This window comes from Panulirus ornatus, chromosome 34 (genome assembly GCF_036320965.1).
Source record: "Panulirus ornatus isolate Po-2019 chromosome 34, ASM3632096v1, whole genome shotgun sequence".
In the NCBI taxonomy this organism is placed as follows: domain Eukaryota; kingdom Metazoa; phylum Arthropoda; class Malacostraca; order Decapoda; family Palinuridae; genus Panulirus; species Panulirus ornatus.
Window position 1 is genome coordinate 1,502,175 of NC_092257.1, and position 24,455 is coordinate 1,526,629.

At 41.6% G+C, this 24,455-nt stretch overlaps 1 protein-coding gene across 6 annotated transcripts in view; it reads left to right on the plus strand.

Moving 5' to 3' along the window:
* The window catches only part of LOC139759747 (L-asparaginase 1-like), a 96,507-nt gene that overhangs the window by 46,048 nt on the left and 26,004 nt on the right, over window positions 1-24,455 (plus strand). For 4 of the 6 annotated variants that reach the window (XM_071682178.1, XM_071682179.1, XM_071682181.1 and 1 more), the window contains exons 12-15: window positions 4,025-4,159; window positions 7,997-8,170; window positions 9,068-9,241; window positions 19,343-19,502. In XM_071682178.1, the coding sequence (XP_071538279.1) occupies window positions 4,025-4,159; window positions 7,997-8,170; window positions 9,068-9,241; window positions 19,343-19,502 (643 nt within the window). The remainder of the gene's footprint in view (window positions 1-4,024; window positions 4,160-7,996; window positions 8,171-9,067; window positions 9,242-19,342; window positions 19,503-24,455) is intronic. The other 2 variants (XM_071682183.1, XM_071682182.1) reach the window with 1 other exon arrangement.

Consider the following 24,455-nt stretch of genomic DNA (forward strand, 5'->3'; position numbering starts at 1 on the left):
CATAAATGCTACATACAAATCCATTTGCTTTTCTAAGTATTTCTCACATACATTCTTCAAAGCAAACACCTGATCCACACATCCTCTACCACTTCTGAAACCACACTGCTCTTCCCCAATCTGATGCTCTGTACATGCCTTCACCCTCTCAATCAATACCCTCCCATATAATTTACCAGGAATACTCAACAAACTTATACCTCTGTAATTTGAGCACTCACTCTTATACCATAACCTTTGCCTTTGTACAATGGCACTATGCACGCATTCCACCAATCCTCAGGCACCTCACCATGAGACATACATACATTAAATAACCTTACCAACCAGTCAATAATACAGTCACCCCCTATTTTAATAAATTCCACTGCAATACCATCCAAACCTGCTGCCTTGCCGGCTTTCATCTTCCGCATGAAAAAATATATATATGTATATGTATGTGTGTGTATGTACATGTATATATATGTGTGTGTGAGTGGATGTGTCTTTCCTTGTCTGTTTCCCGGTGCTACCTTGCTGATGCGGGAAACGGCGATCAGGCATGAGTTTTTTTTTTTTAAATACATCAGAAAAATCAGAGCAGTGTGGTTTCAGAAGTGGTAGAGGATGTGTGGATCAGGTGTTTGCTTTGAAGAATGTATGTGAGAAATACTTAGAAAAGCAAATGGATTTGTATGTAGCATTTATGGATCTGGAGAAGGCATATGATAGAGTTGATAGAGATGCTCTGTGGAAGGTATTAAGAATATATGGTGTGGGAGGAAAGTTGTTAGAAGCAGTGAAAAGTTTTTATCGAGGATGTAAGGCATGTGTACGTGTAGGAAGAGAGGAAAGTGATTGGTTCTCAGTGAATGTAGGTTTGCGGCAGGGGTGTGTGATGTCTCCATGGTTGTTTAATTTGTTTATGGATGGGGTTGTTAGGGAGGTAAATGCAAGAGTTTTGGAAAGAGGGGCAAGTATGAAGTCTGTTGTGGATGAGAGAGCTTGGGAAGTGAGTCAGTTGTTGTTCGCTGATGATACAGCGCTGGTGGCTGATTCCAGTGAGAAACTGCAGAAGCTGGTGACTGAGTTTGGTAAAGTGTGTGGAAGAAGAAAGTTAAGAGTAAATGTGAATAAGAGCAAGGTTATTAGGTACAGTAGGGTTGAGGGTCAAGTCAATTGGGAGATAAGTTTGAATGGAGAAAAACTGGAGGAAGTGAAGTGTTTTAGATATCTGGGAGTGGATCTGGCAGCGGATGGAACCATGGAAGCGGAAGTGGATCATAGGGTGGGGGAGGGGGCGAAAATTCTGGGAGCCTTGAAGAATGTGTGGAAGTCGAGAACATTATCTCGGAAAGCAAAAATGGGTATGTTTGAAGGAATAGTGGTTCCAACAATGTTGTATGGTTGCGAGGCGTGGGCTATGGATAGAGTTGTGCGCAGGAGGATGGATGTGCTGGAAATGAGATGTTTGAGGACAATGTGTGGTGTGAGGTGGTTTGATCGAGTGAGTAACGTAAGGGTAAGAGAGATGTGTGGAAATAAAAAGAGCGTGGTTGAGAGAGCAGAAGAGGGTGTTTTGAAGTGGTTTGGGCACATGGAGAGAATGAGTGAGGAAAGATTGACCAAGAGGATATATGTGTCGGAGGTGGAGGGAACGAGGAGAAGAGGGAGACCAAATTGGAGGTGGAAAGATGGAGTGAAAAAGATTTTGTGTGATCGGGGCCTGAACATGCAGGAGGGTGAAAGGAGGGCAAGGAATAGAGTGAATTGGAGCGATGTGGTATACCGGGGTTGACGTGCTGTCAGTGGATTGAATCAAGGCATGTGAAGCGTCTGGGGTAAACCATGGAAAGCTGTGTAGGTATGTATATTTGCGTGTGTGGATGTATGTATATACATGTGTATGGGGGGGGGGTTGGGCCATTTCTTTCGTCTGTTTCCTTGCGCTACCTCGCAAACGCGGGAGACAGCGACAAAGTATAATAAAATAAAAAAAAAAAAAATCAGAAAAATTCTATGCAAGAATGGATTGATAGAGTTATGGAAGTGACTGAATGCAGAATAAGAGAGGAGCAAAGGGGTTTTAGGAAAGGTAGGGGATTTGTGGATCAGATTTTTGTGGTGAGAGTGAATGTGGAAAAGTATCTAGTGAAAGGTAAGAAGCTGAATGCAGCCTGTATGGAATTGGAAAGAGATAGATAGAGTATGACAGAGTCAAGTGAAATGCTTTGTAGGATGGGTTAAGGATGTTTGAGGTTGGGGAACTACTGTTTGATGGTGTGAAAACCTTCTGTAGAGTAGCAAATGCAATTTTAAGAGTGGATGGAGAGATGAGCAAAAGTTTTGGTATACATGCGGGTGTGAAGTAGGGCTGTGTATTGTCACCATGGCTTTTCAAAATATGGATGGAGTGATATGAGAGGTGAAGGCAAAACTAGGGAAAGGAGGTGCAGAGATGGTGTTTGGTGGTGAGGTATGGTGGCTAGTGACAAGCCTGTTTGCAGATGAAACTGTGTTGTTTGCTGAGACTGAAGGGGAGTTGCAGAAAATTGCATGTAAGCATTGTTGATTAAAAGTGAATGCCAGTAAAAGTAAAGTAAAGTTTTTTGAAAGGAAACAGAGTGAGGGTATACATTTTGCAAAACCATATAGATTGACAGGAGAAATGTACTGTCTCTGATGCCTGTTCCAGGTGGAACTCCCTCAAAGGAGTGCCCATGACAACAGAGTCTCCATAACTAAAGTACTCCAGTGCTGCTTCTTAGCCTTTAATGCCTCACCCTTAACAGGCCACTGGCAGAGGGCAAGTCTAGCACAGTGTTTGTAGAAGCTCAGAGAAATGTGCTGAAATTTAATAAACTGTGTTGTACATATGAGGGAAGAAAAAGAGAAATGTGCTGAAATTTAATAAACTGTGTTGTACATATGAGGGAAGAAAGATGAGAACAGGTGAGAGAATGTAAGTATGTAGAGGCTATCATGGGTAAGTTTGTTGATATGAAAGGAAAGAAAAGGGAGAGAGCAATACAGGTCGAAGAGTCATTGGGTCCCTTAATATTGAAGGGTATAGGTGTAATTATGAAATGAGAGAAAGGATTAAGGGACAGCATAGTCATAATGAACCTGACCTGTGCAGCTAAAATATGGACATGGAATGAGTCCAGGCTGTGGAAATGAGCAATTTAAGAGGAGCATGTGGTATGACTAAATTGAATGAAGAAAGAAATGATGTGGTTTATGAGGGATTTGGAAAGGCAGGGAGTATAAAGGGAATTAATTGTGGAGTGGTAGAGTGGGTGATACATAATACTTTGAGGTGGTTTGGGCATGTGGAAAGAATGCAGGGCAGGAAGTTTACGAGGAGAGTGTATGATTGTACAATTAAAGGGGTTGGCATGAGAGGGAGACCACGTGTGACGTGGGGAAATAGAGTGGAAGAGTGCTGGAGAGAGAGAGGAATGGTGAAAGAATGAGTAATGGCATATGCATGGGAGGCATGTAAGGGCAGGGATAAGTAGTGACTCTTTTGCCATGGCCACTCCCTTGATAGTAGTTCCCAGAGGGAACAGGCATTGGAGACATGGAGAGATAGATAGGTAGATAGACAGATGAATAAATGATTAAAGGCCTTCTAATGTATGTCCCAAGAAATTATTTGAATTGTAAAATGTCATAATGAGCTCTTACTTTATATGATACATTCATGTTTCCCACCACAGGCAACTGTTTTGGTAAGTCCCATGGAATCAAATGCTTTACATGTAAGTTTTTTACCCTATTGCTTTTTGCATGAGCCTTCCAGCTGAAGCAGAGAATGGCCACTTTCACATGACTTGTGAAAAGTGCAAACTTCTATCTGATGAAGATTTCTGCACCTCCATAAGACATTTATTTAAAAGAATGAACTTCAAGCTTGTTTTTGCTTAGTGTAAACAAAGAATGTTTTCTTCTGTAAGTGTGTCTACCGCCCCTTATGAATGTGAGAACCAAGATATGCAGAAATGTGGGTAACACTACAATGCTATATTGACATGTACAGGAAAGTGCAACTCTTGGGCAGGGTGCTACTCCTGGTGCAAGGACAGGAAAAGAGGTGAAACAGGAGTCCTGTGGTACTGATGCAGGACTCAGAAGAGAGATGAGGCAGAAATCCTGTTGTGCCACTACAGGAGAGGTGAGTTACTGAGTCATTGTTTGGTCTCATGGTGTTGTTGCTGCAGAAGAGAGGAGAAAGAAAGTATTGCTGAGGTTCTGTGGTTGTGCTGCAGGGAAGGAAGAGGCATATCCAAGGGCCTGTGGTTGTGGTGCAGAAAGAGGAAGGCATTACTGAGGTCCCCCAGTTGTGCTGCAAGAGGGAGATGATTTTGCTGAAGCCTCATTGTTGCATTGAGAGAGAGGAAGTGTTATTGTTGCTGGAAGAAGACTGCAGTGCCAAGGACTCATTGTGCTGATGCAGGAAGAACAGGACTTGGCTAAGGTCACACAGTAGCTCATGATATTTTCAGGGAGAGGCATAATTGATGTCTGTTGCAGAGCAACTGACTGTCAGCATAGAGGCAATGCATGACTTGTAAGACATGTGGATCTGCACATGTAGGTTGTTCATGTTGAGGTGTGAATTATGACTGCATACAGGAAAGGCTGCATGGTGATGAGTCTGTAGGGTTTGAATTGTGATTACAACTTTGAAGGACTTCGCAGTAACCCCAAGGTTGCACAGACATTCTGGTTATTCATGCCATCTGAGGTGTGAATTATAACCAATGAAAAGATACCTGGGTAGCAACATGGAGAATGTGGTTGCATAAGGCACCAGACCATTCATACCAGTTTTTGATACCAGTGTTACTCTCATGACAGGAATCCCCACTGGACTATGGCTGTAGGCAGGAAGGAGTTTGGAGCAACACAGGGAGAGTGTTGACACACTGCATTAAATTTACTAAGACTTCAAAATTTCTCCTTTTCCCCTAAGAATATAGATTTCTGTGTGACCTGAAAATATTATCCATGATATTTCAGCCAAAATTATACTTTAGGAGAAAATGAAGCAGTGTTTGATTTCATAGAAAAATGGAAAGAAAACATTCTTCCCTGTTCAGTGTGATTAAACAGTTGTAAGTATTGCTAATTCTTTTTTTTTATAGTATAACACTTTACTGCTAAGACCTTTTATATACAACTTAGGCAATGGTAAAACAACTATTTGATTTTTAACACCACATAATTTGATTGCATAACTAATTGTAAGCACTGGAAACACACATTTCTTTTCTAAAACTTCTTACTCCTATTTCTTTCCATTAATGCCACTTTCTAATCTTTAGAACTAATTTCTTTTTGTTTAAACGCTACATACTCTCCTTTTAACACCAGACTTATGTTGTTGATGCTTCACTAAACTCCTTCTAAGCTTTTGTGATCCCAATGTCACAGCTCATTGTCACCCTAAGCCATTATGCTTCAAGATCATCTTCAGCATTTTTTCTTTGTCACAGGATTCATTCCTACTGTTATATATTGCAGTATTTTTGTTTTTCCAGCCTCTGTGAATGTCTCTCTTGTATCTCTGCACAGATGATTCTTTGTTTTTGGTTTATTTGCTACCATTAGATTAAAAATAGCATGAAGCCACTGTTCTCTCCATGTGCTATGTAACGTAATCTGTATGGTGTGTAAAGTTGGAGATCCGAATGGGGGCTGTCTTTCCTGAGAAATCAGTGTTCAGTGTACAAGATTAAGATGCACAGGAAATGCAATGAAAATGTCCTGTGTAATGAGCAGGTGTAAAAGATTAAATTCTCACCTGGCAAATTAGCATGGTTGCAAATCACTATAGTATGAAGCAATTTTATTCTAACACACTGGGCAAGGGTTCAAGACATATATGAAGAATTTAAGGAGCTGCAAGTGCCTGATCCACCCCATGGAATTGGGAATAGATTTAATGATGATAGAGAAAGAACTGAGTGTTTTGGAGAATCTAAATGAGTGTGTCAGAAAAGCTGATGCAAGGTATCAAGTACAGTATTAGTGGTAGGTGATTAGAATGCTAGAGTGGTTCATGTGGGAGTTGAGGTTATAATTATCAGGTCTGGGGTATTTGTTGTGAACAAAAGCAGTGAGTTACTTGTAGATTTGTGTGCTGAAAAAGGGCTGATGATTGGGGTATCTTCTTTGAAAAAGGGATATAAACAAAAGTAAACTTAGTTGAATGGAGTTAGGGGTCACTTGGAATTTTCGGATAAGAGAGGCAGCTATTGGGATGTCTGATCACTTTCTGGTGAGGTGACTGTAAGAGTTGATACTGGTATCAGGGAAAGAATAAATGACATGGTTGGGAAGAGGATGGTGTAAGTGTGTCTGCTTGGAAAACAGGCATGTATACAGAGATACAAAGATAGATGAATAAAGAATGTGAGAGTAAACAAAAAGGGTGAGAATAGATAAAACTTGAGGAGAGAGCAATTAATGGAAGGTATTTAGGGAAGCATTGCTTACATGTGCCAGGCAAGAAGGAAATAGGTTTCTGAGTGTTTGAGAAAGTGAGAGCCAAGGAGTTTCAAATACTTTAGAGACAGCTAATGCAAGAGCAGTGGTGCAGTAGTTGGAAGGGTAGAACAGTCTCCTTTCCTAGGAATGGGCTGCACCAAGGTGTGCTTCCAAGAAAAAAAGAAAGTCCAGCCTTTTAGACAAACAAAATAGGCATGCAAGGATCAAAGATATCTCAGAGGCATGCTGTCTTAGGACTTAAGGAGGTATGCCATCTAGGCCATATGACTTGCCCATCTAGAGCTGGGATAGTACTTGGAAAACCCTGCACAAAGATATAGATGGTATGGGTTCAGAGGGAAGAGACTGGGGAGGACTAGACACAGAATCATATTATTAGAGAAAGATAAAGAATCAAAGCGAATGGATTTATTGGTTGGAAAGCTTACTATGAAATCAATCAGGTCGAAAGAGAAGAGGAAAGTTTGAATTAGAGAAGTATCTGGAGATGGTTTTGGCTAATGATGAGAGGTGTATCAGTAGAAGAAATGAAGTCAGTACACTCTCTTTTTATGAATGTTAGCTTGACTTTACAAAGAATAGCTTAACGTGATTCTGTGCAGAAATGAAAGTAGAGTGGGATTTAGGGGAAGGGAAGAGTTTTATGGTTTGATATATTATGTCCATAATTCTACATGCCTCAGAGCATGAGTGATCAAACCATGATGTGGGGAAAGATGTCAGTTAGATCAAGGGATGTAGAACTCCATCCCAACCAAAATAATCTCTGCTGTATGTTTAGCATATTTACAGGCATCCCAGCATGTAATGCAGTTTCCATTCCAGGAAAGATTAGTAAAGAAGCCATGCAAGGATGCATGCTGAGCTTTCCCAAATTGCTATAGGTGGCATATGAAGAGGATATGTTTGGTGGACATATCCAGTTAGAAGGGACAGTGATAAGATTGTGGGCAAGAGGACCCTTAGTAGGCAGATATGTTTATATATTGGAAGGGTTTAGAAGTAAAAAAGTGACAAAGTGTATTGGAAGAGCAGTCATAATGGTTGGGAACTAGTGTTGGTTTGATTATTTGCTCTGGCTCATTAAGGGATAAAAAGTAAAGGCCTTGGGTCTCAGTATTTTCCCAGTTGAATCCTAATTAATCATTATGGTGTATATTGAAATCCCCTGTGTAAAGGATTTCAGTGCATAGAAAAGTAAAAGAGGGTAGAGATATTTATAGCTAAATGTCTTAAATGCTGGGAGGTTCAAGATTCACAAGGTGAACTGTATGTGTTTTTTACTTCATTCTATCTTACTAACTCCAGATATACTCTACAAGCTTTCCATCTCTTCTGCTCTCGTTTTTTACTCAGTTTTGACTGTTATGCTTGATTCACACTATGTAAATGGGAAAAATTACAGATGATCGATAGAGAATGATTTAACAATAACTTTGATACCATGTCACATCTTGTCTAATTTGCTATCACTTTAACTCCATGCCTTACATTACAGGGCATGGAGATCAACTTCAAAGATGCATCTAGCTGGACACCATTACACATGGCTTGTAGTGAGGGTCATTTGGATGTGGTGACATGGCTCCTTCAGCATGGTGCCTCTGTACACATCAGAGACAAGTTAGGGCATTCTCCTCTTAATGTGGCTATTGAAAATGATCATCACAAGGTACTTTTGGAAAGTATGATGGAGATCTTCATATTCTCTATCAAATATGCCTTTCTATTTGTCCCCTCTTGAATCAGCACTTTATAGAATTAAGAACAGAAGAAGAGCCAAGTAAGGATTTTTCCTTTTAGGCTCAGTCATCTGTTTCTGAAAGTATTGCTAGAGCAGGAAAAGGTGAAAAGGTACCCAGAAAATCTAACCTCTTGTGTAAATTAGGGTTTCATGTGTATGGTAACAAACATGAAATATAAAGCTATATTTTTGAAGACAACAGAGAGCATTTATAGATAATGAAAATCTAATGTAGCATTGTTTTTAAATCTGTTGATTACATAAGATGTAGAATTATCAAATCCAGTCTTATTTGCTTTATGCATAATTTTGATGTATCTGAGGGTCAGCTCTCATAACAAAATTGTGTGTAATAACGTTAAGAAATTTGTTTGCCAGTATGTATAGGAAGTTGGTGCAGTCACTTGATCCCAAGTCACTAGGGTAAGGTAGCATGTTAGGTCAGGTAATGAGTAAGGATGTATTAGGTGAGGATCTTGGTTGGTTCTCTGTTTTTTATGTCATTCCATTTGAGAAGGTCTTGTGAAAAGCCAAAACTGAATTGGATTTGAAAATAAATCGTGTCTCCATGAAGCGTGGTTTTAAGCATCATTCCTCAAGACATTGTGTAATTTTACTTCATTTACAATGATTTGGCATCCACCTGTTTTTAGTATATTACAGTGAAGTCAGCCTGTGGAGATATGGATGAATCTAACTTATAAGAGACTGAGCAGTGGTTACTAATAATTAAAAGATCCCTTCTGTATCAATTGTTAGGTTAGGTGTTGATTTGTGACAAAAACCTATGTCCAAGGCCCATCTAACAGTCTTCTCCACTGGCAGATAATCCTCCTGTTAATGAAGACTGGAGCCCACCTGACAGAGCCTCCTTTAAGACTAGGGGAAGCCTTAGTAGCAGCAGCAGCTGGAGACAGTGCAACAAGGCTTTTATCTTATCGGATGGCAGGAGTGGACCTCTCCCTCCCAGATCCCTGTGGCCGTACTGCCTTACATGCTGTGAGTACTGTGTCTCTTACACCAAAGGGGAATTTTTGAGCTTATTGTATTGGCTTGTATATCCAGGTAAATGAGAAGTAGTAATTTATCATTATTGCATGAGTTTTGCTGTTTAGTTATGTTGTTCAGATATCATAAGGTAACTCAGAACAAAATTGTTTGGTTTATTATAGATGTGCATGTACTTGGACTTGGTAGAAAAAAATATCAACACAAATTCTCCCAGCTATCCCATATAATGATTATATACTGCACATGGCTGAAGGTAATTTTTTCTCATGCACAGTATAGGAACTTGATAGTTCATGTTTTCTTTCTCATTTATGGTTTTTGGCCCTAATATCACTTTTCACTAATAATATCCTTTCATTTCCATATAGTGATTCTTTTATATCATCTTCATTTATTTATACCATATGATTTTATCCTTTTAATGTTAAGTTAGATATGAAAATAACTTCTAGGTGTTTCCCATTATTGGAAAAATTGGAAGTTTTGAAATGTTTTCATTGATGCATTCAAATTATTCTAATTATACTGATTTTGAACTCACTAAAAGCTGTTTTTCCTAAAGAGGAGGCAAGTGCACAGGTAAAATGAGAGACCCCTGCTTTTCTTGTGATTAATTGTGGCAAGTCCCTGTAATAATCTTTGTGTAATCCCGGAGGGTTTGATTACTTGAGTGAACCACTGCTCACGACTGTCTTCTGTCAAGGAGCAAGGTATAAATCATAAGTTTAGATTTGGATTTAGCAAAGTCAAACCAATCATTCCTGTGAAACTTAAAGCTTCACTGCAGGAAGTATAAGAAAGTAAAAAGAAAGGATGATTGGAAGAAAAAAGGAAATGTGCTCAGTTATTTTCTTACTAATAGGAATCAGTCATAGCATAACTTCATCTACTAGCACATGTGGAAAGCAGTAGGCATTACTAAAGGAGGGATTCTTGGCTCAGAATTTCTCCACCCTGCCTCATGAAGTTCCAAACTATCCTGATTCTGGCAATAAAGGTTTTCACATCTGAGGACTTTGCATATCTACGTGACACTTCAAGAGGCTGGTCTACCTCAGGCAGGATTAGTGTGGGGTCCTTAAACACCCACAGCTCTGTTTGCACCAGTGGTGTAAGTGTACAGGTTATGGCACAGGAATAACTTGCATAGGGAAAGTCTCAGGAATGTTGTGTTATGGTCCACCTTAGTCCAAGCCTGCCCTTCCTTTGAAGAAGGAAAATATTTTCAAAATGTTGTGTGGATAATGAGTAAGCTGATATGAAAGAAAGTCATTGCCTAAACCATCACTGGAGATGTTTATTCATATAATTAGCTAGAAAGATTTTTTCAAAAGCTGTATTGAGAATTGTTATCTTTGAGAGGCGTCTTAGATGTTGTCCTCACCAAGTATCAAAAGTAGATGTTTTTTCAGAAGTCAACACCCGTTGGTATCACTTTGACTCCTGTTTGCTTTGATAAGTACATATACATAGTCATTCCTTGTCAGATAATCAGTTAAGGATTTCTCAAGATGCAATGTGAAGTACATATACAGTCATGCCTGGTCATTTATGCAGTTAAGGATTTCCCAAGACACAGTATGATCCATGTATATCATTGGCAAGATACCAATTATATTTATATATACATGCTTTGATGGATTAGATTGGGAACACAAGATATCAAGAGGAACAAGAACCAAGAGTAAATTTAGGTGTGGTGGCATTGTAGTGGAAGGTCACACTTCAGAACTTACTGTAAACACTTATGTTGCCACCATAAATGTTGACAATGCCAAGTGAAACCAATTTGACAACCAGTTGGTGTATGCAAGTACATGATACTGAACAAACATATATCAGCTGCTGGCGGGAGCTGGTTAACTGTTTGCTAACCATGGGTGAAGAAGATGCTCTTCTCTGTACCTGTAAAATGTTCCTTGAGTCAGGGTTGAACATCCATGTTTATTCACTTTTGACATCATCAGGTTTGTTGCTAAACTGAATTAAAACAAAGATCATTAAAATCAATTATAAATATTTTTAAGGGATTATCTGAAGATTTCCCTCACTCCCCAATATTTTTTATGTTAAGATATGTTAGGATAGGTTAGATTTGATTGGGTTAGGTTAGGGTATAGGTCTAACCTAGCATAGGAAAAAATAGCCAAGAAAAGTGTTGGGGTAAATCTTCATGTGAGACTATTTTTCTTTCTGACTTGATTGCCATTTCCCATGGTAGCAAGGAAGCACCAGGAACAGGTGAAGAAAGGCTACATCTTCTCACATCCATTCTCTAGCTGTCATGTGTAATGCACTGAAACCTCAGCTCCTCATCTACAACCAGGCCCCACAGAGCTTTCCATGGTTTATCCCAACTGCTTCACATGCTCTGGTTCAGTCCATTGACAGCATCTCGACCCCAGTATACCACATTGTTCCAACTTATTCTATTTCCTGCACACCTTTCACCCCTTTATGTCCAGGCCCTGATCACTTAGAATATTTTTAACTCCATCCTTCCATCTAAAATTTTTTCTTCCCCTTCTCCTTTTTCCCTCCACCTCTGACACATATATCCTCTTTGTCAATCTTTTCATACTCATTCTCTCTATATGTCTAAGCCATTTCAGCACACCTTCTTCTTCTCTCAACCAAACTCTTCTTACTACCACACATCCCCTTAATCCTTTCATTATTTACTCAATCAAACAACCTTGCACCACTTATTCTCAAACATTTCATTTCCAACATGTCCACCCTCTTGCACACAGCTCCATCTATGGCCCATACCTTGCATCCATACAATATTGTTGGGACTACTATTCCCTCAAACATACCCATTCTTGCCCTCCCTCATAACGTTTTCCCTTTCCACATATTTTTCAACACTCCCAGAACCTTCGCCCCCTCCCCCACCCTATGACTCACTTCTGCTTCCATGGTTCCATTTGCTATCATGTCCACTCTCAGGTATCTGAAATGCTTCACTTCCTCCAACTTTTCTGCATTCATGTTCAAACCCCAACAAACTTGTCCCTCAACCTTGCTGAACCTAATTACCTTGCTTTTATTCACATTCATTCTCAACTTTCACCTTTCACATATTCTTCCAAACTCAGTCACCAACTTCTGCAGTTTCTCAGTTGAATCTACCACAGTGCTGTATCATCAGAAAACAACAACTGACTTACTTCCCAGGCCTTTCCATCCCCCATAGACTGCATCTTTGTCCCTCTCTACAAGATTCTCTGTTTACCCCCCTCACCACCCCATCCATAAACAAAAACTGAACAGCGATGGTGACATCACACATCCCTGCTGCATACCAACCTTCATTTGGAACCTTTCACTCTCCTCTCATCCTATCTGAACACAAAACTTATACCTTTGATATAAACTTCTCACTGCTTCCAGAAGCTTTCCTCCTGCACCTTATATTTTATAGACCTTCCACAGAGCATCTCAATCAACCCTATCATATGCCTTCTCCAGATCAATAATTGCCACATACAAATCCATCTGATTTTTTAAGTATTTCTCACATACATTCTTCTAAGCAGACACCTGATCCACACATCCTCTACCACTTCTGAAACCACACTGTTCATCCCCAATCTGATGCTCTGTACATGCTGTAACCCTTTCAATTAAAACCCTTCCATACAACTTTTCAGTTATACTCAACAAACTTATACTTCTGTAGTCTGAACACTCACCTTTATCCCCCTTGCCTTTTTACATGCAGTGTGCCATAGATACATTCACTGAAAATCCTTACCAATCAATCAACAACACAGTAATCCCCTTTCTTAATAAATTCCACTCTGGCTGCCTTGCTGCATTTCATTTTACGTAAGGGTTTCGCTGCCTCTTCCCTCTTCACCAAACCACTCTCCATAACTCTCACTTCTCATACCACCCTGACCAAAATGCCTTACATCTGCCACTCTATCATCAAACTCATTTAAAAATCCTTCAAAGCACTCACTCCATCTCCTCCTCACTTCATCACTGAAAATCCTTACCAACCAATCAGCAACACAGTAATCCCCTTTCTTAATAAATTCCACTCTGGCTGCCTTGCCGCATTTCATTTTACGTAAGGTTTCGCTGTCTCTTCCCTCTTCACCAGACCACTCTCCATAACTCTCACTTCTCACACCACTCTGACCAAATTACCCTACATCTACCACTCTATCATCAAACTCATTTAAAAATCCTTCAAAACACTCACTCCTTCTCCTCTTCACTTCATCACTACCTGTTAACACTTCCCCTTTTGCCCCTTCACTGATATTCCCATTTTTCTCTTGTCTTTCTTACTTTAGTCACCTCTTTACAAAATATTTACAAAATATCTTATTTTTCCATAAGTTTACTGATACCCAATCACTGGAACTCTTATTTGCCCTCTATACCAACCCCTACACTTTCCTCTTGACCTCCTGCTGCTTTCTCATATGCATCTCCCAATCATTTGCACTTCCCATCACCGCTTCCTTAGATACCTCCCATTCCTCACCCCGCGCTTCATTTACTCTCACCTTTTGCCATTCTGCACATACTCTTTCCTGGTATTTCCTCACATGTCTTTTCCAAGCTCACATACTTCACCCTAACATTGTTTTGTCTTTTTTGAAAACCTTCATAGATCTTCTCTCTCGACTCCACAAGATAGTGATCAGATATCTTCCAGCTGCCCCTCTCAGCACATTCACATCCAAAAGTCTATCTTTTTTGTGCCTACCAATTAGTATGTAACCCACTAGTGCCCACTGACCATCTCTCCCACTCACATACACATACTTATTTATATCCCTCTCCCTTATCCGTGGGGATAGGGGAGAAAGAATACTTCTCATGCATTTCTCGCGTGTCATACAGGGTGACTAAAGGGGATGGGAGTGGGGAGCTAGAAACCCTCCCCTCCTTGTATTTTAACTTTCTAAAAGGGGAAACAGAAGGAGTCATGCGGGGAGTGTTCATCCTCCTCGAAGGCTCACATTGGGGTGTCTAAATGTGTGTGAACATAACCAAGATGAGAAAAAAGGAGAGATAGGTAGTATGTTTGAGGAAAGAAACCTGGATGTTTTGGCTTTGAGTGAAACGAAGCTCAAGGGTAAAGGGGAAGAGTGGTTTGGGAATGTTTTGGGATTAAAGTCAGGGGTTGGTGAGAGGACGAGCAAAGGAAGGAGTAGCGCTACTCCTGAAACAGGAGTGTTGGGAGTATGTGATAGAGTGCAAGAAAGTAAACTCTAGATTGATATGGGTAAAACTGAAAGTGGATGGAGAGAAACGGGTGATTATTGGTGCCCATGCACCTGGACATGAGAAGAAAGATCATGAGAGGCAAGTGTTTTGGGAGCAACTGAGTGAGTGTGCTAGCAGTTTTGATGCATGAGACCGGGTTACAGTGGTGGGTGATTTGAATGGAAAGGTGAGTTATGTGGCAGTTGAGGGAATAATTAGTGTACATGGGGTGTTCAGTGTTGTAAATGGAAATGGTAAGAGCTTGTAGATTTGTTGGCTGAAAAAGGACTGGCAATTGGGAATACCTGGTTTAAAAAGAGAGATATACATAAGTATATGTATGTAAGTTGTTGTATGTTGTATGGTTGCGAGGCATGGGCTATGGATAGAGTAGTGTGCAGGAGGGTGGATGTGCTGGAAATGAGATGTTTGAGGACAATGTGTGGTGCGAGGTGGTTTGATCGAGTAAGTAATGTAAGGGTAAGAGAGATGTGTGGAAATAAGAAGAGCATGGTTAAGAAAGCAGAAGAGGGTGTTTTGAAATGGTTTGGGCACATGGAGAGAATGAGTGAGGAAAGATTGACCAAGAGGATATATGTGTCGGAGGTGGAGGGAACGAGGAGAAGTGGGAGGCCAAATTGGAGGTGGAAAGATGGAGTGAAAAAGATTTTGAGTGATGGGGGCCTGAACATGCAGGAGGGTGAAAGGCGGGCAAGGAATAGAGTGAATTGGATCGATGTGGTATACCGGGGTTGACGTGCTGTCACTGGATTGAATCAGGGCATGTGAAGCGTCTGGGGTAAACCATGGAAAATTCTGTGGGGCCTGGATATGGAAAGGGAGCTGTGGTTTCGGGCATTATTGCATGACAGCTCGAGACTGAGTGTGAACAAATGGGGCCTTTGTTGTCTTTCCCTGGCGCTACCTCGCACACATGCGGGGGGAGGGGGATGTTATTCCATGTGTGGCGAGGTGGCGATGGGAATGTATAAAGGCAGACAGTGTGAATTGTGTGCATGTGTATTTATGTACAAGTCTGTGTGTGCATATATATGTGTGCATTGAGATATATGGGTATGTATATTTGCGTGTGTGGACGTGTATTTATATACATGTGTATGTGGGTGGGTTGGGCCATTTCTTTCGTCTGTTTCCTTGCGCTACCTCGCAAACGCGGGAGACAGCGATAAAGCAAAATAAAATAAAAAAAAATGTATGTAAGTAGGAGAGATGGCCAGAGAGCGTTATTGGATTATGCATTAATTGATAGGCGCATGATAGAGAGACTTTTGGATGTTAATGTGCTGAGAGGTGCAACTGGAGGGATGTCTGATCATTATCTTGTAGAGGCGAAGGTGAAGATTTGTAGAGGTTTTCGGAAAAGAAGAGATAGTGTTGGGGTGAAGAGAGTGGTGAGAGTAGGTGTGCTTGGGAAGCAGACTTGTGTGAGAAAATACCAGGAGAGACTGAGTGCAGAATGGAAAAAGGTGAGAACAAAGGACGTAAGGGGAGTGGGGGAGGAATGGGATGTTGTTAGGGAAACAGTGATGGTTCGCGCAAAAGATGCTCGTGGCTTGAGAGGCGTGGGAGGTGGGCAGATTAGAAAGGGTAGTGAGTGGTGAGATGAAGAAGTAAGATTATTAGTGAAAGAGAAGAGAGAGGCATTTGGACTAGTTTTGCAGTGAAATAGTGCAAATGACTGGGAGATGTATAAAAGAAAGCGGCAGGAGGTCAAGAGAAAGGTGCAAGAGGTGAAAAAGAAGGCAAATGAGAGCTGGGGTGACAGTATCATTAACTTTAGGGAGAATAGAAAGATGTTTTGGAAAGAGGAAAATTAAATGCCTAAGACAAGAGAATAAATGGGAACATCGGTGAAGGGGGCTAATTGGGAGGTAGTCACAAGTAGTGGTGATGTGAGAAGGAGATGGAGTGAGTATTTTGAAGGTTTGTTGAATGTGTTAGATGATAGAGTGGCAGATATAGGGTGTTTCGGTCAAGGTGGTGTGCAAAGTGAGAGGGTAAGGGAGAATGGTTTGGTAGATAGAGAAGAAGTAGTGAAAGCTTTGAGGAAGATGAAAGCCAGCAAGGCGGTGGGTTTGGATGGTATTGCAGTGGAATTTATTAAAAAAGGGGGTGACTGTGTTGTTGACTGGTTGTTGAGGATATCCAATGTATGTATGGCTCATGGTGAAGTGCCAGGGGATTGGCAGAATGCATGCATAGTGCCATTATACAAAGGCAAAGGGGATAAAGATGAGTGTTCATATTACAGAGGTATAAGTTTGTTGAGTATTCCTGGTAAATTATATGGGAGGGTATTGAATGAGAGGGTGGAGGCATGTACAGAGCATCAGATTGGGGAAGAGCAGTGTGGTTTCAGAAGTGGTAGAGGATGTGGATCAGGTGTTTGCTTTGAAGAATGTATGTGAGAAATACTTAGAAAAATAAATGGATTTGTATGTAGCATTTATGGATCTGGAGAAGGCATATGATAGAGTTGATAGAGATGCTCTGTGGAAGGTATTAAGAGTATATGGTGTGGGAGGCAAGTTGCTAGAAGTAGTGAAAAGTTTATCGAGGATGTAAGGCATGTGTACGAGTAGGAAGAGAGGAAAGTGATTGGTTCCCAGTGAATGTTGGTTTGCGGCAGGGATGCGTGATGTCTCCATGGTTGTTTGATTTGTTTATGGATTAGGTTGTTAGGAAAGTGAATGCAAGAGTTTTGGAGAGAGGGGCAAGTATGCAGTCTGTTGTAGATGAGACAGCTTGGGAAGTGAGTCAGTTGTTCGCTGATGATACAGTGCTGGTGGCTGATTTGGATGAGAAACTGCAGAAGCTGGTGGCTGAGTTTGGTAAAGTGTGTGAAAGAAGAAAGCTGAGAGTAGATGTGAATAAGAGCAAAGTTATTAGATACAGTAGGGTTGAGGGACAAGTCAATTGGGAGGTAAGTTTGAATGGAGAAAAACTGGAGGAAGTGAAGTGTTTTAGATATCTGGGAGTGGCTTTGGCAGCGGATGGAACAATGGAAGTGGAAGTGTCACAGGTTGGGGGAGAGGGTGAAAGTTCTGGGAGCGTTGAAGAATATGTGGAAGGCGAGAGCATTGTCTCGGAAAGCAAAAATGGGTATTGTTGAAGGAAAAGTGGTTCCAACAATGTTATATGGTTGTGAGGCGTGAGCTTTAGATAGGGTTGTTTGGAGGAGGGTGGATGTTTTGGAAATGAGATGCTTGAGGACAATATGTGGTGTGAGGTGGTTTGATTAAGTAATGAAAGAGTAAGAGAGATGTGTGGTAATAAAAAGAGTGTGGTTGAGAGAGCACAAGAAGGTGTATTGAAATGGTTTGGTCACATTGAGAAAATGAGTGAGGAGAGATTGACCAAGAGGATATATGTGTCAGAGGTGGAGGGGACGAGGAGAAGTGGGAGACCAGATTGGAGGTGGAAGGATGGAGTGAAAAAGATTTTGAGTGATCGGGGCCTGAACATGCAGGAGGGTGAAAGGCATGCAAGGAATAGAGTATATTGGAGCGATGTGGTATACCGGGGTCAATGTGCTGTCATTGGATTGAAATAGGGCATGTGAAGTGTCTGGGGTAAACCATGGAAAGTTTTGTGGGGCCTGTATGTAGAAAGGGAGCTGTAGGTTCAGTGCATTATACATGACGGCTAGAGACTGACTGTGAAGGAATGTGGCTTTTGTTGTCTTTTCCTGGCGCTCTCTCGCGCACATGTGGGAGGAGAGGGGTGTCATTTCATTTGTGGTGGGGTGGCAAAGGGAATGGATAGAGGCAGCAAGTGTGAATTATGTACATGTGTATGTATGTATACGTCTGTGTATATATATATATGTATACGTTGAAATGTATAGGTGTGTGGATGTGTATGTATATACATGTGTATGTGGGTGGGTTGGGTCCTTCTTTTGTCTGTTTCCTTGCGGTACCTCGATAATGCGGGAGATAGCGACAAAGTATAATAAAAAAGATAAAAAGAAATATTAAACCAGGTATTCCCAAGCACCAGTTCTTTCTCAGCACACAATCCACAAGCTCTCCACCACTTCCATTCAAAACTCTGAATACCCCATACACCCCAGTTATAACCTCAATTGCCACATTACTTACCTTTGCATTTAAATCACCCATTACTAATATCCAGTCTCTTACATCAACTGCTGACACACTCACTCAGCTGCTCCCAAAACATTTGCCTTTCAAGATCTTTATTCTCATGGCCAGTTGCATAAGCACTAATCATCACCCATTGCTCACCATCCACTTTCAGTTTTACCCATATCAATCTAGAATTTACTTCCTTACACTCGAACACTCTCCCATAACTCATGCTTCAAAAGTGGTGCTACTTCTCTCGTACCTCTTATCCTCTCTCCAACCCTTGACTTATCTCCTAAGACATTTCCAAACCATTCTTTCCCTCTACCTTTGGGCCTTTTTTTGTTTCACTCAGTGCCAGAATATCCAAGTTTCTATCCTCAGACACACTACCTATCTCTCCTCTTCTCATCTTAGTTACATCCACACACATTTATAAACCCCAGCCTGAGCCCTATAAGAGGATGAGCTTCTCTTCCTGGCTCCTTCTGCTTCCTATTTTATTTGCCTTCTATGACATGCTGGGAATGGAGGGTAGAATTCTTTATTCCCTAGCTAGAGAGTGGGTTGCAATGCATGGCATGAGCAATGGGCCAGGAATTAGTGTAAGCCATCATTATTAGCTTTTATTTTATGATTTTTTTTTATAAGTAGGTTTTGATGCATAAACTTACTAGAAATTGCTCTTTAGAATAAAACCTGTGTTTTGTATATTTCTGATTCATTTACTTTCTTCTGATGGCAGGCATGTACTGTGGGGTCAGAGGCGTGTGTGCATGTGCTTCTTGAGGCTGATGTTACCACGGATGTGCGGGACCGGACCGACCTCACCCCTGCCATGTGTGCCCAGATTAACAACAACCAGCATTTGGTGGATCTCATAACTGCCCACGAGGAGAGAAATGGTGCGATCAGTCGGTAGTTCAGAGCTTTATGAGAGTAATGAAGGTAGTGTTAAGGTTGTAGATGTAGATGAAGCATATGCATTAATTTAGTTGTCTGTCCCTTGAATGATATCTCTTGAAGGAAAAGGGTGTCTCTCAGCAGCTTATGAATATTTATTATGGAAGTAGAGTAAGTTCCTCAGCTGTCTCCTAAGGAAATTCAGTTATCTAAGAGGCAGGATAACTCTTGAGGAAATATGGCACACTCATTAAGCTAGGCTTTCTCCCAAAGAAGTGAGGCTGGTCTCTCAGATCTTCATAGGCTTTCACCCAAGGAAATATACAAGGTCTGTCAGTTGCTGTTCCCCAAGGAAACAGGGAAAGTCTTGTGGAAGATAGACTATATTCTGAGGAAGTAGAGCAGGTCTCACAGAGGTAAGATTGTCTCATGAAGAAGTAGGACTGGTCTCTTTAAGGCTACTCTATCTCAGGAAGTAAGGCAGGACTCCTAGAATTTAGGCTCTTTAGTGAGAAAGTAAGGCAGCTTTCTCAGAAGTTGGGACATCTCTTGAGGAAGTAAGGCAGGTCTTTCTGAATCTGGGACTTCTTTTGAGGAAGTAGAACAGGACTTGTAGAGGCCAAGCTATATCATGAAGCTAGGCAGGTCTCTCAGAGGCTAGGATATCTCTTGAGGAAGTAGAGCAGCTCTCTCAGAGGCTAGAACATTTTTTGAGGAAATGGGGCTCAGACTTTGGGTATCTCATAAGGAAATACAGCAAGCTGTAAAAGCCAGGCTATCTTTTGAAGATGTAAATTGAGCTGTAATTCCCCTCCAGTTTAGATAAATGAGCTTATCCTTAGTAGGGAACAAAATTATTTAGTAAGCGATATATGTGGAAACAGAGCATAGTATATGAAATGTGGGTTGAATATTTGATTGCTTGTACAATACCTATATATATATATTATTTTATTATTATTATTATACTTTGTCGCTGTCTTCCGCGTTTGCGAGGTAGCGCAAGGAAACAGACGAAAGAAATGGCCCAACCCCCCCCCATACACATGTATATACATACGTCCACACACGCAAATATACATACCTACACAGCTTTCCATTGCTTACCCCAGACGCTTCACATGCCTTGATTCAATCCACTGACAGCACGTCAACCCCGGTATACCACATCGCTCCAATTCACTCTATTCCTTGCCCTCCTTTCACCCTCCTGCATGTTCAGGCCCCGATCACACAAAATCTTTTTCACTCCTTCTTTCCACCTCCAATTTGGTCTCCCTCTTCTCCTTGTTTCCTCCACCTCCGACACATATATCCTCTTGGTCAATCTTTCCTCACTCATCCTCTCCATGTGCCCAAACCACTTCAAAACACCCTCTTCTGCTCTCTCAACCACGCTCTTTTTATTTCCACACATCTCTCTTACCCTTACGTTACTCACTCGATCAAACCACCTCACACCACACATTGTCCTCAAACATCTCATTTCCAGCACATCCATCCTCCTGCGCACAACTCTATCCATAGCCCACGCCTCGCAACCATACAACATTGTTGGAACCACTATTCCTTCAAACATACCCATTTTTGCTTTCCGAGATAATGTTCTCGACCTCCACACATTCTTCAAGGCTCCCAGAATTTTCGCCCCCTCCCCCACCCTATGATCCACTTCTGCTTCCATGGTTCCATCCGCTGCCAGATCCACTCCCAGATATCTAAAACACTTCACTTCCTCCAGTTTTTCTCCATTCAAACTCACCTCCCAATTGACTTGACCCTCAACCCTACTGTACCTAATAACCTTGCTCTTATTCACATTTACTCTTAACTTTCTTCTTTCACACACTTTACCAAACTCAGTCACCAGCTTCTGTAGTTTCTCACATGAATCAGCCACCAGCGCTGTATCATCAGCGAACAACAACTGACTCACTTCCCAAGCTCTCTCATCCACAACAGACTTCATACTTGCCCCTCTTTCCAAAACTCCTTTTTTTTTTTTTTTTTTTTTTTTTTTTTTTTGTCGCTGTCTTCCGCGTTTGCGAGGTAGCGCAAGGAAACAGACGAAAGAAATGGCCCAACCCACCCCCATACACATGTATATACATACGTCCACACACGCAAATATACATACCTACACAGCTTTCCATGGTTTACCCCAGACACTTCACATGCCCTGATTCAATCCACTGACAGTACGTCAACCCCGGTATACCACATCGATCCAATTCACTCAATTCCTTGCCCTCCTTTCACCCTCCTGCATGTTCAGGCCCCGATCACACAAAATCTTTTTCACTCCATCTTTCCACCTCCAATTTGGTCTCCCACTTCTCCTCGTTCCCTCCACCTCCGACATATATATATATATATATATATATATATATGTGTGTGTGTGTGTTAAATTTTAGGGAGAATAAAAAGATGTTCTGGAAGGAGGTAAATAAAGTGTGTAAGACAAGGGAGCAAATGGGAACTTCAGTGAAGGGCGCAAATGGGGAGGTGATAACAAGTAGTGGTGATCTGAGAAGGAGATGGAGTGAGTATTTTGAAGGTTTGTTGAATGTGTTTGATGATAGAGTGGCAGATATAGGGTGTTTTGGTCAAGGTGGAGTGCAAAGTGAGAGGGTTAGGGAAAATGATTTGGTAAACAGAGAAGAGGTAGTAAAAGCTTTGCAGAAGATGAAAGCCGGCAAGGCAGCAGGTTTGGATGGTATTGCAGTGGAATTTATTAAAAAAGGGGGTGACTGTATTGTTGACTGGTTGGTAAGGTTATTTAATGTATGTATGACTCATGGTGAGGTGCCTGAGGATTGGCGGAATGCGTGCATAGTGCCATTGTACAAAGGCAAAGGGGATAAGAGTGAGTGCTCAAATTACAGAGGTATAAGTTTGTTGAGTATATATATATTTATTTATTTATTCATTTATTTTGCTTTGTCGCTGTCACCCGCGTTTGCGAGGTAGCGCAAGGAAACAGACGAAAGAAATGGCCCAACCCACCCCCATACACAGTGTATATACATACACGTCCACACATGCAAATATACATACCTATACATCTCAATGTACACATATATATACACACACAGACACATACATATATACCCATGCACACAATTCACACTGTCTGCCTTTATTCATTTCCATCGCCACCTCGCCACACATGGAATACCATCCCCCTCCCCCCTCATGTGTGCGAGGTAGCACTAGGAAAAGACAACAAAGGCCCCATTCGTTCACACTCAGTCTCTAGCTGTCATGCAATAATGCCTGAAACCACAGCTCCCTTTCCACATCCAGGCCCCACACAACTTTCCATGGTTTACCCCAGACGCTTCACATGCCCTGGTTCAATCCACTGACAGCATGTCAACCCCGGTATACGACCGATCCAATTCACTCTATTCCTTGCCCTCCTTTCACCCTCCTGCATGTTCAGGCCCCGATCACACAAAATCTTTTTCACTCCATCTTTCCACCTCCAATTTGGTCTCCCACTTCTCCTCGTTCCCTCCACCTCCGACACATATATCCTCTTGGTCAATCTGTCATCTCTCATTCTCTCCATGTGCCCAAACCGTTTCAAAACACCCTCTTCTGCTCTCTCAACCATGCTCTTTTTATTTCCACACATCTCTCTTACCCTTACATTACTTACTCGATCAAACAACCTCACTCCACACATTGTCCTCAAACATCTCATTTCCAGCACATCCACCCTCCTGCACACAACTCTATCCATAGCCCACACCTCACAACCATACAACATTGTTGGAACCACTATTCCTTCAAACATACCCATTTTTGCTTTCCGAGATAATGTTCTCGACTTCCACACATTCTTCAAGGCTCCCAGGATTTTCGCCCCCTCCTCCACCCTATGATTCACTTCCGCTTCCATGGTTCCATCCACTGCCAGATCCACTCCCAGATATCTAAAACACTTTACTTCCTCCAGTTTTTCTCCATTCAAACTTACCAAGGTAAAGTGCGTGAAAGAAGAAAGTTAAGAGTAAATGTGAATAAGAGCAAGGTTATTAGGTACAGTAGGGTTGAGGGTCAAGTCAATTGGGAGATAAGTTTGAATGGAGAAAAACTGGAGGAAGTAAAGTGTTTTAGATATCTGGGAGTGGATCTGGCAGCGGATGGAACCATGGAAGCGGAAGTGAATCATAGGGTGGGGGAGGGGGCGAAAATCCTGGGAGCCTTGAAGAATGTTTGGAAGTCAGAACATTATCTCGTAAAGCAAAAATGGGTATGTTTGAAGGAATAGTGGTTCCAACAATGTTGTACGGTTGCGAGGTGTGGGCTATGGATAGAGTAGTGCGCAGGAGGGTGGATGTGCTGGAAATGAGATGTTTGAGGACAATATGTGGTGTGAGGTGGTTTGATCGAGTAAGTAATGTAAGCGTAAGAGAGATGTGTGGAAATAAAAAGAGTGTGGTTGAGAGAGCAGAAGAGGGTGTTTTGAAATGGTTTGGGCACATGGAGAGAATGAGTGAGGAAAGATTGATCAAGAGGATATACGTGTTGGAGGTGGAGGGAACGAGGAGAAGTGGGAGACCAAATTGGAGGTGGAAAGATGGAGTGAAAAAGATTTTGAGTGATCGGGGCCTGAACATGCAGGAGAGTGAAAGGCGTGCAAGGAATAGAGTGAGTTGGATCGATGTGGTATACCGGGGTCGACGTGTTTTCAATGGATTGAATTAGGGCATGTGAAGCATTTGGGGTAAACCATGGAAAGTTGTGTGGGGCCTGGATGTGGAAAGGGAGCTGTGGTTTCGGGCGTTATTGCATGGCAGCTAGAGACTGAGTGTGAACGAATGGGGCCTTTGTTGTCTTTTCCTAGTGCTACCTCGCACACATGAGGGGGGAGGGGGAAGGTATTCCATGTGTGGCGAGGTGGCGATGGGAGTGAATAAAGGCAAACAGTATGAATTGTGTACATG